Here is an 18,680-nt window from a genome sequence, read left to right as displayed (position 1 = left end):
TGCCAGCACTGACTGGCAGCAGCTCTCCAGGATTTCAGGCAAGAGTCCTTCCCAGCCCCACCTGGAGATGCCACCAGGGATTGAACCTGGGACCTTGGGCACGCGAAGCTGAAGGGATGTAGGGAGTTGTCGTTCCACAATAGCTGGAATGCCGCAGGTTGGGAATCCTCTCCCCTAAGGGGAGTCTGCAAACCGCCCAGAGATGCAAATTGGGGCGGTATAGAAACGTTGCACATAAATAAAAATAAAAGAAAGAAAGCAGTCTCTTCCAGCGTTCACATGTAGCCACCCATCCAAAAGCAGACCAGGGCGGACCCCGCTTAGGGGAGAATTCATGCTCGCTCCCGCGAGAGCGGCTCTCTGCCCCTTAAGTTCTGAACAATTTTGTGTATGCAGACTGTGTTTGTGTGTGTGTGTGTGTGTGTGCTGTGCACGTGTGTATACAGACCCCTAGCATGCCACGGACACCTGGTTCGTCATTCTGCAAGGGTCATCCGTGCCTTCTCACGCACACGCCCGCCCGCCTGTCCCCAGGACGGAGTCTTCCGGTCCGCACATGAATGCCGGAAACCCTTTGGAATGCTAGCAACGGTCCCCAAGCAGCCGTCGCTAGGCAACCGGCCGCTGTTGATCGCGCCGAGGGCATTCTCCGGAGCGTGCCAGGGAAGACACTGGTCTCCAGCCCTGGATGCTCGGAGGAGAGAGGCCAAGTCGTTCGAGAGAGAGAGAGAGAGACTTGAGCGGTTTCTGCTTCAAAGGACATGATTTTTGGCTGGCTTTAGGCTTCCCCCATGGCCCAACTGGAAGCCAGGAGGTCCAGCCGGGCTCTGCTCAAACACTTCTGGCGTGCTGAGCAAAGGTTAGAGGCTCCGCTCCTCGGCTTCCTCCTCAGGGGTGGGCCTTTCCCTTTCTTGGCCGCAAATGCCTTCCCTCTCGGGGATTAGGAAGCACCTCTTCCTGGCCGCCACCCTCCCCAGAAACCGTGATTCAAAGGTAGACTGCCACTGACTATGGAGGCCCCACTGCCATTGTTGTCCGAAGTGTGGGGTGGAACATCGCCGGCGGAAAATTTCCCAAACCCGATTTTTACCGCTGTGGGAAACGTCCCCATATATTTTATTTCCCCACCGTTTTCTCATACTTCATTCTCCCATGGAAAATGCCCCATTTCTAATATTTCTACTTGGCTGCTTGAAAAACCTGACATACGGTGAAGGGAGATTAATATGGTGGAGTTGTTGTTGTTGTTGTTGTTATTTTAACTGGTATCATTTGGTCAGATAACATGCAAGATCAGATGATAATCTATTCAGGGCACCAGGGAACATTCTATAGTAATTTTTAAAGGGGAAACATTGATGCAAATTTTACGCAAATGAGGTGGAAGTTGGGAAAAGACAGGACGAACGTGGAGGTGGAAATTAGTTAAGGAAGCAGGGTAGTCACGTAAGAGTGAAATCATCCAGACTCTGATTTTGGAAAGACTCTAGATCTCCAAAATCCTGGGGTGTTGGGACGTTCAAATTTGGTGGGGTACATATAAAGCTGCCAGACTGAGTCAGACCCACCATCCACCCAGCTTGATGTTGTCTACTCTGATTGGCAGCAGCTCTCCAAGGTTTCAGGCAGGAGTCTCTCCCAGCCCTACCTGGAGATGCTGCCAGGGATTGAACCTGGGACCTTCTGCATGCAAAGCAGACGCTCTACCACTGAATTACAGCGCCTTCCCTTAGCAAGGCTCTGATGGAGATCTTCTTCAAACTCCCTAAATAACCCAGGGATCATCTTTGCTTTTCTTCACAGCCACTGTCTAGAACACAAATGGGCGTCCGCAAGAGAACTGCCTCCACGGAAGTCAATCTTCTGCCCTTGGAGCGAGCGAGATGGATTTGCAGAAGAGGGCGAAGATACTGGGGAAAGCACGCCCAGATCACACCTGAGGAAAGGGAGGCTGCTACTCAGGGCACAGCACATAGCTGAGTCCATCAGCGACTGCGGACTGCACACCAGCCAACAAACGGAAGTGTTGGCCCTCCCAGGTTCCTCCAGAGGAGGCTCTGGGTTCTCCACGGCGGACCCCGAAAGGAGGGGCCGCATTTTAGGGGCTTGCCCCAGTCTAAACCACTTCCCAGCAAGCTCCCAACTGGAGGCGACTGGTCTGAATGTGGAATGTAGTGATGCTTCACTAGAGGGGACCGGTGGTCAGGAGGAAGGGTCCGATGAGGGTCCGGTTGAGCCTCCGACGATGACTCCCGCCCAGGAGGCAGACGCCAGGCCATCTGAGGTCACCCGGGGCGCGGCCAATGTGGCCCGTAAGTCCCGTTCCAGATCCAAGGTAAACTCGAAGTGGGTCTTAGGGGGCAGCAAACAGAGAAAAAAGGGCCGAGCGGGAAAACACAGAAGTCGTCAGCTCCTGGACGAGCCGCCTCCAGCTGATACAGGTGAATCTCAAAGCCTTTCCTAAAAAGCAGACCAGGCAATGGGTTCCTTCCATCTAGGGTAGGGATAAGGCCATTTTGGCCTTCCAGCTGTTGTGGAACTACAACTCCCATCATCCCCTGGGGCTGATGGGAATTGTAGTTCCACAACAGCTGGAGGGTCAATGTGACCTACCCCAGGTCCTTCCTAGATGGCCTCGGTTATGAGGGCCATCGTCAGTGACGATGCTAGTCAACAAACTACTAGCTTGCCAGCTCATGGCCCAGAGACCCATAATAGTGTCAGACATTTCCTGACAGAGTGGAAGAGGTTGTGGCTTCAGTTATGAGGACCAATACTGGTATCTCCAATCTACAGACTCAACAATCAGGGCTGCAGCACCTGATTGATGAGTTGGGGAGTGTCCAACTCTTCTCAGGTCTTCAGGACATGCCACCCACTCTTGCTACTTCTGTCTTCACCTTTGTCACTTCTGTCTTCACCCCAAGTTGAGCGAGTCCATCTCTTCTCAGGCCTTCAGAACATTCTACTCACCCCTGCTACTTCTGTCTTCACCCCTAGCACTTCTGTCTTCGCCTGAAGTTGGGGAGAGCCCAACACTTCTCAGGTCTTTAGGACAATCCATCCACCCTTGCTACTCCTGTCTTCACCCCTACCACTTCTGTCTTCACTACAAATTGGAGAGATGGCATCACTTCTCAGGTCTTCAGGACATGCCACTCTCCCCTACTACTTCTGTCTTCACCCCTGCTACTTCTGTCTTCACCCCAAGTTGGGGAGTGCTTCTTCAGGACATGCTTCTCCCCTGAATTTGTAAAACCCTTGAATCGCATTGTACACCATCTGGTCCCATCCCCAGAAGGGACTGTAACACACATCCCTATAAGCGACTGTACTCAAGTTCATTTTAGGAGCCTAAATGGGGCCCAGACCCCTCCAAAACCTTGAGGACAGATTGCGTGTCCCGCTGTACACAGGTTAAATGTTAAAAATGGCACATCTGTACACTCCTCCATCTATACACTGTACAAAGTATGTAGTGTGCGAGATGATGGAGGAAACGCTGTGTACAGTTTTGTGTGTGTTGATGCTATGCAGGCATCCAAATGAATGCATGTAGATTGCCCCTTTCAGGTACCTAAAAGCCTGGACAGATCTCTGATTCCATTTCATCAGAAGTGGATCTGACCTGAGATATCTTGACTGTAGCACACATATGGGCTCACCAGCGAATGTAAACAAAATCTAGCTTCCCCTTCCTGCCAAGAACTTCATAAACCTCCGATCGTCCAAGTGAGACTTATAAAAAGGATATTAGAAATATGGGAAGGGATATAAAAGCTGTTCCCATTAGCAAGCAATTTGGCTGAAGGCAAAGATGATTGCTTCATTAATAGGGCTATTTAGCTGGGGGTGAGGGAGATGTCGAGGGGAAGGCACAATATTTGTATACTATTAAAAATACAAGCATCTGTTATTTTATTTTCTGGCAATATTGGTAGATAATTGCCCTATTACCGCCTGGGTAATAAAAAAAAGAAGAAGATATTGGTTTATTGTGAAAAACAACAACAGAAATACTTCAATAAATAAGTAAAACTTGGCAACAGAGTCTGGAACGGAACACAAGGAACTGCCTTAGGAACATAGGAAGCTGCCATATACTGAGTCAGACCATTGGTCCATCTAGCTCAGTATTGTCTACACTGATGGGCAGCAGCTCTCCAAGGTTTCAGGCAGGACTCTCTCCCAGCCCTACCTGCAGATGCCAGGGAGTGAACCTGGGACCTTCTGCATACAAGCATGTAGACACTGTTCCACAGAGCTATGGCCTCATCCCCTAAGGAGAATATCTTGCAGAGCTCACATGTCTCCCAGCCAAATGCAAACCTAGGTAGACCCTGCTTAGCAAAGGGGGCGATTCATGCTTGTACCACAAGACCATCTCTCCTTGGACCTTAGCTACGGTGGCCAGAACTGGGATGGAACCCGGATGTGGTGGGCGGAGCCAACTTGGCTGTGGTGGGCGGAGCTGGGGTGGACTTGGTTGTGGTGGGAGGAGCCAAGATGGAACTTGGCCATGATGGGCAGAGCTGGGATGAACTTGATTGTGGTGGGCGGAGCCTGGAAGGTTCCAGATTCTATTGACTTTCAAAATCACCCTGCATTTAAAAAACATCCCCTCCACCCTAAACTGGAGAGAGAGCCCAGCGTTTCTGAAGCCTTCAGATGCACCATCCTTCTGGACGAGATGTCCGTAGGCTTCCAGTTCCACATTGCACTTAATCCAGCGCCTGAATGCGGTGTTTTGCATCCCCCCAACCAACAAAGGCGAAACGCCAGAACGGTACCCAGCCAACGCTGCACTCAGTGGCTGGCGTTTGAAGCCCAAATTAATATTTTGAATCCGCGGCAGGAAAACAAAAAAAGGGGGGGGGGAGGAGGAGGATTGTTGTAATAATTAGCCACCGAGAGAGGCACGAAGACGCATCGGCAGACGCAAGGCGGGGGCGGGCGCGGGCAGCGGGGGCTGATGCTTTAATAATGTGTGTCAAAAATCCACAGCGCACATGAAAGTTCGTCTTTAATCTTTAAAGGCAAGAATCCTGGGGGCTGGTCCTCTTTGATCTCCGCCTTGTGTTTGTAATTACAGAGCCTCCCCATATTCGGCGGGGACAGGGACATGTCCCGACTCAGTGGAAGGACCCTCCCGGTCATGTTCACCACTCCGAGACCCCCTCCAGTCAGTGTTTTTGGATAAAGAGGTGATCGCATTGTGGCTTTTACAGCTTTCTCTGCATTATCACCCCTGATGTATCTCTGCCCCTAAACAAAGTCATTTCTGCACAGAGAAAAGGGTTAGGGCCAGCCAGGGTTAGGGTAACAATGAACAGATCATTGTTCTCTCCCCATGGTGGGGAGATGTCCTTTGGGGGACCTTTGGAGGACCCCTGCTAACTTGGCAAAGAGGCACCTTTTACCGTGGTGATTCTCTTTATTTAGCAGGGGGAGAGTAACTGGCCCTCTCCACCCCCAGCACGGGACCTCCAGTGACTGTTGCTGGTGTCTATCTTATGTTTCTTTTTAGATTGTGAGCCCTTTGGGGACAGGGAGCCATCTTCTTTATTTATTATTTCTCTGTGTAAACCACCCTGAGCCATTTTTGGAAGGGCGGTCTAGAAATCGAATGAATGAATGAATGCATTTCTGCCCACTTTCATTCCCATCCATCTGACAACATCAATAAGATTCTATAGTCATTTTTGGGTGGGCTTTTAAAACTTGTAAATGCTTTCAAGACACCCGTGCAAGTTTACCCACCGCAAGCCCGATGGTCAGGGTAATCAAAACCTGGGAACACACTGAAAACCGAAGATCTTGTAATGCCAGCACCTCCATCTCCCAGGGGTGTGACCTGGCACAAAATCAATTTGACCTTGTCAGAAATCAAGACTGTAACCTGCAACGCCCTCAGCAAAAGCGGTTTGGATCAGGGCCATGAACGGTGGGGGGAAACTCTGGGCACAAAAATGGCCTTTTGCAGCTTCAGGACGATGCATTTTAAGGCAAGGATGTCTAATAGCAACCAATCAATCATCTTTATTGTGGCCATAGACCAGCATAAAAAACAAGAAAACAATAATGGATAATAACGTGTGCAATAATATTTAAAACAAAATAGTAAATGTTAAGGCAAAGCTGTCATCTGACATCTGCTCAGCTGTATTATCTATTCTTGTGTATTTTTCCTTAATGCTGGTCTATGGCCACAATAAAGATGCTTGATTCCTCATATCAGTGGTGATGATGAAGGCTTATGGATCTTTGTATTCAGCATCTCTCTTTGCCTAATTTTGGAATTAAAAGTGAATTAAAGATGGGCCCATTTGACGTGATTTTGTCTGAAATACCGGCTACGCTGCAGACAGATTCCTCTGATGATGAGATATGCAGAGCTGTATGTACCACAAGAGAAACTGAGGTAGCCACCTCAAGTAAGACAATCTAGGCCTCATTAAGGGGTCATATTGTCATTAAAAAAAATCTTACAAGGGTTCAGGGCCATTTCAGATGCTCTCTCTACTTGCCGGAGGGTCCCCTCCCTTCCATCCCTGTCCAAGCAAGCATCCTGATTCAAATAAGACGGTATAAGGGTGATGAGATACGCATTTCCACGCTTCGAAGCTTTTTCCGATGACCTCCTTTAAAGCACAATTGAAAGTTAAAAGTTGAAAAGTTTTTTAAAAAAACATTCAAAAGTTTAAAACACATTCAAAAGTTTTAAAAACTTTCAAAAGTTTAAAAACTCGAAAACTAAACCACAGACGTAGCAAAAGAGCAAACGTTTCGAAGCAAGACATCACCCTCAGTGCTAAAAGTGGCTGAGGTCTTGTTCTTAAATACAGCTCTACACCATGATCCAGCTAACGAACTGAAGGCAATCAACCAATCCTGAGCCGCTCCCAAAATCACACACAGGGGGGAAACCGTGGAAGGAGGGAAAAGAACACCAAAGCATAATCAAGTTCATACACTCAATAACCAATGAATTTCATTGCCTCCCTCATGCCCTCTTTAAAGAAGGTCTTTGAAAGAAGCATCCTGATTCGTTTAGAATCTAGGCTTTACTTTGGTTTCCCACACACACTTGACGGACAGGTTGTTGCCAGTGGAGACGTCGGTGACCTCTGTCCCTGCCACGGGGAAGCTTCTGAGACGCACCTTAAAAATATATGCGCAGCCGTGTGCAAACATCTCATTGTAAGCTCCTGGGGGCAGAGACCTGGCTTTCCCCAGTTAGTCCGTAGAATAGTGCATGTTTTGACAGCAGAATATCAACGCTCAAGGAAAACAGGGGAAGCTTTTGTGCCTCCACTCTCACAACCCCCTTTCCAGCAGCCTTGTGGGGCACAGCAACTTGCTGCCCACACCTGACCTCCTCTCTCCCCGATTACCGTGCCGCGTAATTTGTCGATTTCCACTTGCAGCCCTTAAGATGGCCCCTTCTCCCCCTGGGCTGCAGTGAAGAGATCTTGAGGGTGGGGCCCTCCAGAACCCTGGCTGGCAGGCTGAGTGGCTCAGAGGCTGACATCACAGCCCCGCCATTGTGAGCCGGGGGTGGGGGTCAGCTTCTAGAGGAGATGGCTTCAGAGTGGGAGGCAGCTTCACCACCAAACCCCCCGACACAAAAGGTGTGCAGGAGGTTGCTGCTCTGTTTCCCGCCCTTCCTAACACTCCGGAGACCTCCTTGCTGCTCAGGTTAGCTCAGCTCCTTCCGTCTCCTGCTCTGGCAAGCTCAGCTCTAGGCGGGCGAGTGGAAATCTTGGAGGAACGAGAAATGATAGCTTGATAGCACGGCAGCCTTTCCTTGTAAGGAAGGGGCTCCAGCCTTCTGATAGTTTTGGTTGCCCTCTTAGGACATGGGCCAGCTGGGGTGGTCAGCAATATTTGGGGGGGGGCGAATGCTCCTTGTTGATTTTTGACAAGGCCTGCATCTCATACTGAACAGGAGATGGCCATGGTAAACCGCACACTTCACTTTACACCTCGGAGGTGGTGATTGCATGGCAAAACGTTCAGCTTTCAGTGTGTTCTCGCACTTTGATTGTCCTGACCATCAGACCTGTGGTGGTCAAATGGGCGATGGTGTTTTAAACACTTCTAAAAGTTTTCAAAACAGAAAAACTGCTGTAAAATTTTAGCGATTAGGATCGTCTTCCTTGTGGAGACCTTCAGGAGAGCCTGAAAGACCCAACTTTTTAGCCTGGCTTTTAATGATATCTAGTTTTAACCAGCGGGGAAATGCTTGACTAACAAGCAGAAGGATGCCGGTTCGAATCCCCACTGGTATGTTTCTCAGTCTATGGGAAACACCTATATTGGGCAGCAGTGATATAGGAAGGTGCTGAAAGGCATCGTCTGAAACTGCACAGGAGGAGGCAATGGTAAACCCCTCCTATATTCTACCAAAGACAACTACAGGGCTTTGTGGGTGCCAGGAGTTGAAATTGACTTGGCACACTTTAGTTTTAATTGTCATTTTATTCTGTTCTAAATTGGTTTTTGATTTTGATTATTTATTTTTGATTTTAGCGTAAACCGCCCTGAGCCACTTTAGGAATGGCGGCATTATTAATAAGGACGGACGGGCAGTCACCAAAATAAACACCATGAAAACAAAATAAAACCAACTATTAAAACAGCAATTAAAAATTTAAAAACATTAAGAGATGACAGCAATTAAAAATTTTAATCAGCAATTAAGCATTTAAGATATTCAGAGATGTTTTGATGCGTATATCGCCCTTTCTAAAGTGGCTCCGGGCGGTATATAAATCAGAACATCTCTGAATGTCTTCAATGTTTAATTGCTGATCCAAATTTTCTAATTGCTGTCATCTCTGAATGCTTTCAATTTCCCAATTGCTGTTTTAATAGTTGGTTCTATTTCGTTTTCACGGTGTTTATTTTGGTGAACCACCCAGAGCCTTGGAGTCAGGCGGTATATAAATCAAACAAACAAATAAAATCAGTAAAGAAATCGATGTCATCAGAAGGATGGAAACAGAACTAGGGAATGTCCTCCAAAGATTTCTCCATGCAGAGATGGGCCATAACCATTTGTTCATTACTCTAACCCGGACAGTAATCATTTCCTCTGTGCAAAAATGTCTGCAACTTTACCTAAATCATTTGAGGGTAGGGATAAAGAAAGGGTGATCACACCAATCACCCATGCTATCGCCTCTTTCCCATTTCTAGGTGCAGCTAAAAATCACTATGATCATTCGTCCCCTGAGACAGTAGCGAATGACTAAAATTTGTGGGCCCGGCTCATGGATATTTCCCCCTTTGCTTCATAGGCATTTCTCTTTGCTCTGTTTGATTAAGACATTCGGTCTCTGTAACAACAACAAATCAACTTCATTACAGTTCGAGCCCAGCATATTCTGAGTCAGTATGGTTTGTCAATTCTGGCTTGCGAGGAAGAAATTAATAAAAAACAGAAATTCATAGAAAAGTGCCTCTTCCCAAATCCTGGGTTTGATGAAAAGCCGAATAGTATATACCATCTTTCCCTTCCTTTCCCCTCCTCTCAAAGTAAACCGTGGGTTGGGTAGAAATGTGATATATCTTTGACACTTTGCCTACGCACCGTCGACCATCTCAGAAGAGGCATTCTCTCCTGGGAGAAAGCGAGAACAGGGAATGCGTCTTCCAAGATGGCGACAGCTGTGATCCATGCACATGGCATCTAAAAAGGAATCTTGAGGGTTTGTTCCTCAGAACAATTGTTTGTTTGTTTTCCTCATCTGCAAATATATGCATATGGAAACAGGGGTCAGCCCAGGTTTCTGGAAAGCTGTAGGTGTTTCTGTGTGGGAATCTTGCAGCCCGATGGGAACCACACACTCGTAAAAGAATGACTGATGGGCTACAGACTCTGATTTGGAGGAGGCAACTCCAAGATGATTTTTTTTAAAAAATCCTTCCCAATCAGGGCTGTCGTCAGCCCTTGTTAGAGGCAGCTGCACTCTCCAGCACAGACACCGGTTCTCAATTAAGCAGTGAGAGACGGTCCAAAATACTAATGAAGCTTTACACAGGGGCTCTCCTGGTCAGGCGTCCTCAGCTTGGAGAGCTCTGATTAGATAACGAGATGAGCTGGCAGATGGGGACGGAGCTGCTCGAAATCCAGGATACTGCAGCAGCTCAGGAGTTTTTCAAGTGGCCAGGAGTTGCGCAGGGCTGAACGAGACCAGTTTCCATCAACCCTATTGACAGTGGGGGCTGGGGATGATGGGAGTTGTAGTCCAACAACAGCTGGTGGGGGGCAGAAGCTGTGCCGCCCTGGGTTAGAAGAACTTTCCCCCATGTGCCTGCAGATGTTGGACTACAACTCCCATAATCCCTATTGACAATGGTGGCTGGGGATTATGGGAGTGGTAGTCCACTGGCAGCTGGAGGGTGGAGGCTGTGCAGCCCTGGGTTAGAAGAACTTTCTTCCTATTCCAACTTGGGGGCCCCACGGCTACTTTGCGGGAGGAACACTTTGTGAGAGTAATTCTCACAACCACCTTGTAAGGTAGGCCAGATCTCTCCATTGGGCAGGCGAACCTCCGGTTCCTACCTTGCCATGGCTTCCGGCCATCAAGGAGGTCCTGCTCCGTGCGTGAATCCACCGTGTGTAAGTTGTGCAGAGATTCTGATGAAAAGCCACCCCCACTCCATCCCCCCCACCCCCCAAAGTTCTTATCAAACTGCTCTGGTTTATAGGATGGATGGATGAAAGACCTGTAGGCAATCGTGGGAAATTTGATGCCCTACACGTAGCCTTCTGGTGGAGCTTCGAGACAGGTGAGGCTCACCTGGGGAGTGCAAAGACACCTGGGTAACAGCCGGAAAAGGGTTACAAATATACCGTCTGATAAGCAAGGCCGTGGGGTGAATTTGGCAGGTACGAGATGGCTGCAATTGCACCCCCTGCTGGAGAGAATGACCTTGAGGGAACCCTAATCCTCCAGCAGTTTCCTCACACGAACAGAGAGCAGGATTTATTGTTGTGTTGGCCGTTTCCCAAACATTAGAGTGTACAAGGGCATCTTCTCGTTTCGTTTCCTTTCCTTTTCACATTGCTAGCCTCCTCTTCCTTGAAGGAGCCCGGAGCGGTCTGCGCACTTAACGTTTGTCCTCACAACAGCCCGGCGAGGTAGGTTAGGCGGGGAGAGAAGCGACTGGCCCAGAGCCGTCCAATGAGTCTCGTGGCTGGAGTTGTCGGAGTTGTCGTCGGGATGATGGGCATTGTAGTCCAACATCAGCAGCTGGGCCAAGGTTCGGCAGCCCTGCAGATCAAACGACATCTGTGCGCGACTCGGATTTCTGAACCGTAAAATAATGCATCCTCGTCTTTGGAGCGGTTTCTATTGTGTCTGGAATCGGATGCCCATTTCACAAAGCCCTGTTAACATAAGAAGAACCCTGCTGGATCAGGCCCAAGGCCTATCTAGTCCAGCATCCTGCTTTACACAGTGGCCCACCAAATGCCTCTGGGAGACACAGTTTCCAAGTGATCTTTGCAACCAGAGCCTCCCCATAGACAATGCCAACCTGGCATTCTGGCCTCAGAGAAATGACCACCCTCATCACAAAATGCTCCTGTCTCCAACTGCTCAATATGTCCCCCCCTCCAGAAACCAACAGGCTTCTCTCGCCGCGATATTATGCGGACCGGAGATGTCTCCCAGGCATCATTAGGAACAAATTGAGCCGTGCAAGCTGGCTTCCTGAACCGGACGGCTGCCTAATTGTTTTCATGAACCTAATGATAAAAATTCACAGGCCTGCTGGGGTCCCTTCCCGTTGGCCGTGAAATATGCCGTTTTCACACTGGCAGCAGAAAATCACAGGCCATCACAGGACCCGAGTGGGGACCCATTAGCAGTGAGGTTGCTTCCAACCTTTCCGAGAGACACGCTCGAGTATCCGGCCTCTCTTCTCCTGCTAAGAATGGCTAACCCATAAAAACAACACCCCGACACATTTCAGGGACAGGGTGAAACGGCGAGAAAAATCTCTGAAATTTCACGGTCCTTCCAGAATCCTAAAATTCAGAGAATTTCTAATTTGGAGAAATATCTCTACATCTTTATAGGTTCTCTGTCAGTTTGTTCTTCACTGATCTATAAGCAATGGGAAAAGCCATTCTTTAAAATTACATTTTATAGGGTCTGAGCCCAGATTTACCATTTGATGCAAACAATTGTAAATATGTGCATTTTAAAATCAACCTGGAAACTAGACGTGTGTGTGTGTGTGTGTGTGTGGAGTTGGTCTTGTGGTAGCAAGCAGGACTTGTTCCCTTAGCTAAGCAGGATCCTCCCTGGTTGCATATGAATGGGAGACTAGATGTGTGAGCACTGTAATATATTAGGGTACGGAGCCGCTCTGGGAAGAGCAGAAGGTTCCAAATTCCCTCCCTGGCAGCATCTCCAAGATAGGGCTGGAAGAGAATCCTGCCTGCAACCTTGGAGAAGCTGCTGCCAGACTGTGAAGACAATGCTGAGCTAGATGGACCAATGGTCTGACTCAGTATATGGCAGCTTCCTATGTGAGTGAACTGGACCTTAAACAATGACAATGATAGCAGCATTCTTCTGCCAGGCAGTACTGACTGTAATAAGCTAGATGGCCCAAGGGTCTGATGCTGTTTGGCAGCTTCCTATGCTTATTTTAATTTGAGCATGACAAAAATGCCAATGCAAAACTGCATTTCTTTCAGAAATGCAATGTCAAAATGTGATTTTGGAATTTCACCAAATTGCATTTTCAGAATTTAACAAATACAATTTCAAAGGTGTGATTTCAGAATTTCAAGTTTTAAAAATGTGAAAAATCCAATTTAAGAATTTTTCAGAATTGAAATTTCAAGTTTCAAAAATGTGAAAAATCTGATTTCAGAATTTTTCAGAATTACGTGTTCAGATTTCAGAAATGCAATTGCAGAAGTTTCACAACCCCAGCAAATTCTGCTTTGCCCATTCTAGAATGCATCGTCAAGAGTAAAGTGAACCAGCATGACAACAGTTGAGGGGAAATCCTCTCATCCTAACATTTTAACATTCTTGTGAATGCCCATTAACTCCCACCCTAACCCATTGCCCTGTAGAGATGTGTGAATCAATTCGACTAGAATCTGTCTGATTCAAATTCAAATCAAATCACCCCTTAAAAGGGTAATTCAACTAGAATTTGAATCAAATTGGCCAAGTTTTAATTCAAATCAATTTGAATCGATTCAACGACAGTTTAGGGACATTACGGCACCTTTTAAAAAGCATTCATGTGCCCTGATTAGTAAACGAAATGTGCCCAAATAGGTGGAATTGATTCAATTTTGAATCAAATTGATTTGAATTTGAATCAAATTGGCCTGTTTTGGGCCAATTCGATTCGAATTCAAATCGAATCGGCCAGTTTCAATTCAAATTCAAATCAAATCTGAAAATTTGATTCGGGCACATCCCTAATGCCCTGTGACTGCCAGGGACAGGAGGCTTCACACTTAATAAGAGCATTCTGTCCTTTTTCCTTTGCAGATTCCAAGCGTTCCGCAAGCCGGTGGGACAATTCTGTGCACATGTTTGAAAACCCAGTTCTGAAAGACTCGCAGACACAGAAGCTGAGCAGTAGGCACCCCCTCGTTCCCTTTAGGCATTGATAGCAACAGGTCACCCAGCATCACAATCATCTCGGAAAATGTTATTTGTCTTATAGAAACCCTTCTGGCTTCTCCCACAAACATGCTCAAATGTCTCACTGTGGGAGAGAGCCTGAAATGCACTTCCTGTGCCAGCCATACTGAGAGGTGCTGATAATATCCCTTTGCAGTGACTAGGGGCTCTGTCTTCAAGCAAATGCTAGCACCCAGGGAGGAGAAATTTAAAGAGCCCTTTGCCTTGTCTCTGGGTGGGCAAGTCTCTGGGTGGGCTCACCGTCACAATGTGTTGCCTTGGTGGGAGAACCCAGAGACACTCCCACCAAGGCAAAGGGCTCTTTTCCGCAGTGCAAAATTAATTGTTTTTCTCCAGTGAAGATGTTGAGATTGCCCAGAGATTCTCCCTCCAAGGCAAAGGGCTCTTTTTCCCAATGCAATTTTGTTTCTCCAGTGAAGATGTTGAGACTGCCCAGAGACTCTCGCTCCAAGGCAAAGGGCTCTTTTCCCCAATGCAAGCGTATTTGGCTTCTCCCACGAATCTCCTGAGCCTGCCCAGAGACTCACCCACAAGGACAAAGGGCTCTTTAATCCTCTCTTCCCCTGTGAAAACAGCAACAGCGGCCTTGGGAGAACTTTTCCTCTGCTGTTCACTCCAGTTCCTGATAGCTTCGCTTAGAATATTTTCATAGGGAATTAGACAGCTTTGTGGAGGAAGAGAGACCTACCAACAGCTATTCGTCATGACGGCTACATGGAGTTTCCATGTCCGGAAGCAGTCTACCCTTAACTCTCCCATTGTTATTTTTATTTTTAGAATTCCAGCAAAACACCCATCTCCCTCTGCAGCATTTTGCGAGCACAGACCAAAGGGAAGAGCAACAAAATGGAAACACTGAAGGCGTGTGGCTGCCCCTTCCATATCCCAACTATACTTTAGACTCCGACACTGCATCCCTGTCTGTGCTGTTCACTTTCACTGCTGACGTTAACTCATTTTTTATTTTTTATTTTTGCGGGAGGGTGTTAAACAAAACCCAGCACCTTTCTGCAAAGGAAAGCTGGGGAATTTGAGAAGGAAGAACCAAGCCCTTGGCCAAGGAGTTTCCAAGCTGTGCGGCCTGAGCCCGCTTCTCTTCCATGGGGTCATGCACTTGCCCTGGCCTTTCCCTCTCCAATTAATTGGCCTGGTTCCATTTCCTGACCCCCTGAGAACCAACTTGCCCTCCCCTCCTGCTCTGGGAAACTTCAGAGGCTTCGTGCAGCCTTGCGAAGGGAGCGGATTCAGAACGGAAGCTGTAGAAGGAGAGAACCGCTTGCTTTCTCCAGATGAGGATCCGTACTCTCCCCGAAAGCACCATGTGCCTTGATGGTGTCCAGTCAAGGCCGTCACCCTCGTCACCCTGAGACTCCGCAAGGGGCGTGAATTCAGGCGCTCTCTGTGAACCCGTCTCCTCCCTTCTCGTTTCAGGTACTTCTAACCCAACGGAAGGAGAACCGACGAATGAAACCAAATCCAAAGGGCACAGAGGGATTCCCAAAGCGTCACCCCGAATGAGTCATCTGGAAGAGAAGAAGCCGGAAGACCCCGGATCGGGGCCCTTCTTCTACCTTGGAGGAGCGAATGGGGTTGACATGTAAGTCCAGGCGCCCGTTGGGGCGGTCGACTCTCTCCGTGGCCTCTGCTACAGAGGGAGAGGCTGTGTTCCCCCCCTTTAGTTGTATGCTTGGCCACACCCCTTACACAATATATACCACACCCCCAGGTTGCTTGGCCACGCCCCACACAATATAAGCCACGCCTCCCAGGTAGCTGTCCATGCACCTACACAGCATAAACCACGCCCCCAGGTTCCGTGGCCACAACCCTACACAATATAAGCCACGCCTCCCAAGATGCTTGGCAACGCCCACACCCTATAAGCTAAAGGCCTCCTGCCTTTCTGTGCAGCCTGAACCTCTACTGCAAGAGCAAAGGGTGGCAGCGTATCCATGACAACCGGAGGGAGGACTACATCCTGAAGTGGTGTGAGACCAAATTCCGAGACACCTATTACAACTTCAGAGAAGGTACTGGCAGCGGGGAGGAAGGGTGGACCGGGAGAATCCTTGGCCTGGAGAAATGGCAGGATATTCCGAGAGAAGGTGGGTGGAAAGGAATCTTGGAAGGGTCCCTTTGTGGGAGAGATTCCTGCCCTGAAACTCTGGAGAGCTGCTGCCTGTCAGAGTCCAGTATTTGGCCGCTGATAGCTTACCATCCCTGGTGGCAGCAGCGTCCATACATTTACGGTGCATTGAGTAAAGACCATTGATTCAGTGCTTTCTGTGTGTGACCCACATAATCCATGCTGGCTGCTCCTACCTCTTTCTCACAGGGGAACAGCTTCTTTACCAGATCCCAAATAACAAGATCCTCACCACCAAGATTGGCCTTTTGATGAACCTCAGGGAATATGAGCGGATCATGAGGAAAATCAGCAAAAACGTCAAGTAAGCCCCACCACGATTTCTGTACCCTCTGCTGAATGTACCTCATAAATACAATACCTGTGTTGGCTTATTACACACGGTAGTTCCTCAGTATATCAAAGCTGCTGGATCTCAGAACTCTGTGAATGCCAGAGTTTTGGAAAAGCCCAGAAAAGCTGCAGAGTGTGGTGTGACTTCCCAGCAATCCAAATTAGAATTCAGCTTCCTTAAAAATAAAATAAAAATAAATCAGAATTCAGCTTGTATTTTTAAATATACTTCAAGCTCCTAGCTCAGAGATTCTCAGTCTTGGGGTCCTCAGATGTTGGGACTACACCTCCCATCATCCCCAGTCACAATGGCCAAGAGCTGGGGATGATGGGAGTTGTAGACCTCTGGGGACCCAAATCGGAGAACTCCCTCTTCCTGGGCGCAATGGGCTGCCAAGATATTTTTGAACTACCCACCCAGTTCCTGCAGGACTTGAAGGCCAGAGGGACTAGAAACTTGACAGACATGGAAGGCCGGGGGGGTAAAACTCATGATTTGCCTATCAGGTGAGGTACCGGCATGTGTGAACCCAACCATTACCCTGGGTTTTTGTAGGGTCTTGCGAATGGAGGACTTTTTCCCTGAGACTTTTCGCCTGGACACCAAGGACGAGCGTGAGATCTTCTTCGAAATCTACAGAGGTGAACGTTAAGAGGGTGTATCCTTGCCTGCACCTCCCTAAACCCCGTCCCTGTCCAGAGGCCAAATCAAAGCAATTGGGATGTACCTTCTCAGAGTCAAACTTGTGGGGAACCATCATCCCTACAGATACTGGAAATGAAGAGCAGAAGGACCGCCCTGTTGGGCCAGACCAAAGGTCTGATCTAGCCCAGATCGCTTCTCCGAACATTTCCCCCTCAGCACCTGGCATTCAGCAGTAGACTGCCTCCAGACAGGGAGGTTCCATGTAGACCTGGGGACGAGTCACCACTGCTAGATTTCTCCTTCTTCCTCCATGAATTGGTCTTGTCTCCTTTGGAAGCCATCGAGGTTCGGGGCCATTGAGGCACTGAACGGTAGCAGAGTCTGTCAATGGATTCTGCGTTGCATGAAGAAGTCCTTCCTTTTGCCTGTCCTGAATTTCCATTCCAATCAGTTTCACTGGGTTGCTTCAAGTTCTTATATGTTTGTGTACGTACATGGACTCATTAACATGTCAAACGTTTAGGAACATTAGCAAAAACATTAAATCGAAATGACTCTCTCTCCCTCTCTCCCTCCCTTCCTTCCCACCATCTTATTTTCCCTCCCTTCCTCCCTTTTTCTTTTTCAATTTCTCTCTTCCTCTCTTCCTTCCTTCCTTCCCCTTCCCTTCGCTTCCCTTCCCCCCTCCATTTATTTATTTTTCCATTTATTTCGCCTTCCTTCCTTCCTTCCCTCCCTCCCTCCCTCTCTCCCTCTCCTTCTCCTCATCCATTTCTCTCTCTCTCTCTCTCTCTCTCTCTCTCTCTCTCTCTCTCATTCTTTATCCATTTCTGTCTCCCTCACTCCCTCCCTCTCCCCTGCAGAGCCCCATATTTGGATCTGCAAGCCCACCGGCTCCAACCAAGGCCGGGGGATTTTCCTCCTGAAAAACTATGCCAGTGTCCGAGAGTTACAAGCCAAGCTTCTGAGTGTCGAGGAGGATCCAATGTACAAGAAAGTCCCATACAAAATCCCCCAGGCAAGGATCGTGCAAAGGTAGACTCTTCAAGAACATGGAGGTTCTGTAACACCTCCCTGGGGAGAAATGTTGGCTGCTTGAATGAGAATGCTAACTTGTATCCTCAGGGGTGGGACATTTTGGTTTTTGCTAAGGGGGCAGATTTCGTTGGTGTACGTTCTGTCTTCTTCCAGCAATGGCTGACACTTTAATTTTCCCAGAATGCCCCGGGAACTATGCCCCAGGAACGATGCTGCATCATTCCGGGGCACGTTGGGAAAACAAAAATGGCGTCCACCACTTGGGAGAGCCCTGGTGAGTTTCACACCCCCCCCTCATTCGCTCGGAATTTGCCCTGTGCCCCTCCAGTCACCAAAATGGTGGACTATTTCTACTGCCCCTGACCAGAATGGTGGATATGGGTCTGGCGTTTTGCCTCAGCCCTAGAGCGAATGGTCCAAACGCAGCCAAAGCAAAGATGGGTGTGGAATCCCCCCACGGGAAACTGATTAGGAGAAGATCCAGCCAGATCAAGGAGTCGTACAGAGACGCTGCGACCAACCTCTCTCCCTGAGCAGGTGGTTCCTTTGGGCTCGCGGCAATGTTTTTGTTTCCTCACCGCCGAAGCAGTGGAGGATTCTTAGCCAGAGGATTTCCTGCGGTTTGCAATCAGAGCCTTGCCTTAAGAGGCCCGCTTTTCATGTCGTTGGCAGACCGGTCATTAGGATTTGAACAGGTGGATGGGGAGAGAGGGGGTGGAGATCAGAGCTTATTTCTGTCAGGAAATCTAAGGAGCGAGCTTCAAAGCGACAGATGCGCGCCAAGGACTTTGTCCTGCGTGAGCCGAATCGGCCGCGAACGCCACGC

The 18,680-nt window shown here is 48.4% G+C and overlaps 1 protein-coding gene across 7 annotated transcripts in view; it reads left to right on the top strand.

The window, feature by feature from the left end:
* TTLL10 (tubulin tyrosine ligase like 10) overlaps positions 1 to 18,680 on the top strand; it is a 130,617-nt gene that overhangs the window by 102,550 nt on the left and 9,387 nt on the right. For 4 of the 7 annotated variants that reach the window (XM_053280920.1, XM_053280919.1, XM_053280923.1 and 1 more), the window contains 7 exons: positions 1,804 to 2,441; positions 13,536 to 13,625; positions 15,123 to 15,288; positions 15,603 to 15,796; positions 16,027 to 16,141; positions 16,727 to 16,812; positions 17,680 to 17,851. In XM_053280920.1, coding sequence (XP_053136895.1) covers positions 1,804 to 2,441; positions 13,536 to 13,625; positions 15,123 to 15,288; positions 15,603 to 15,796; positions 16,027 to 16,141; positions 16,727 to 16,812; positions 17,680 to 17,851 — 1,461 coding nt within the window. Of the gene's footprint in view, positions 1 to 647; positions 860 to 1,803; positions 2,442 to 13,535; positions 13,626 to 15,122; positions 15,289 to 15,602; positions 15,797 to 16,026; positions 16,142 to 16,726; positions 16,813 to 17,679; positions 17,852 to 18,680 lie in introns of those variants that run through there. The other 3 variants (XM_053280925.1, XM_053280921.1, XM_053280922.1) reach the window with 3 other exon arrangements.

This window comes from Hemicordylus capensis, chromosome 16 (genome assembly GCF_027244095.1).
Source record: "Hemicordylus capensis ecotype Gifberg chromosome 16, rHemCap1.1.pri, whole genome shotgun sequence".
Classification (NCBI taxonomy): Eukaryota; Metazoa; Chordata; class Lepidosauria; order Squamata; family Cordylidae; genus Hemicordylus; species Hemicordylus capensis.
This window is presented reverse-complemented; position numbering and strand designations above follow the sequence as displayed.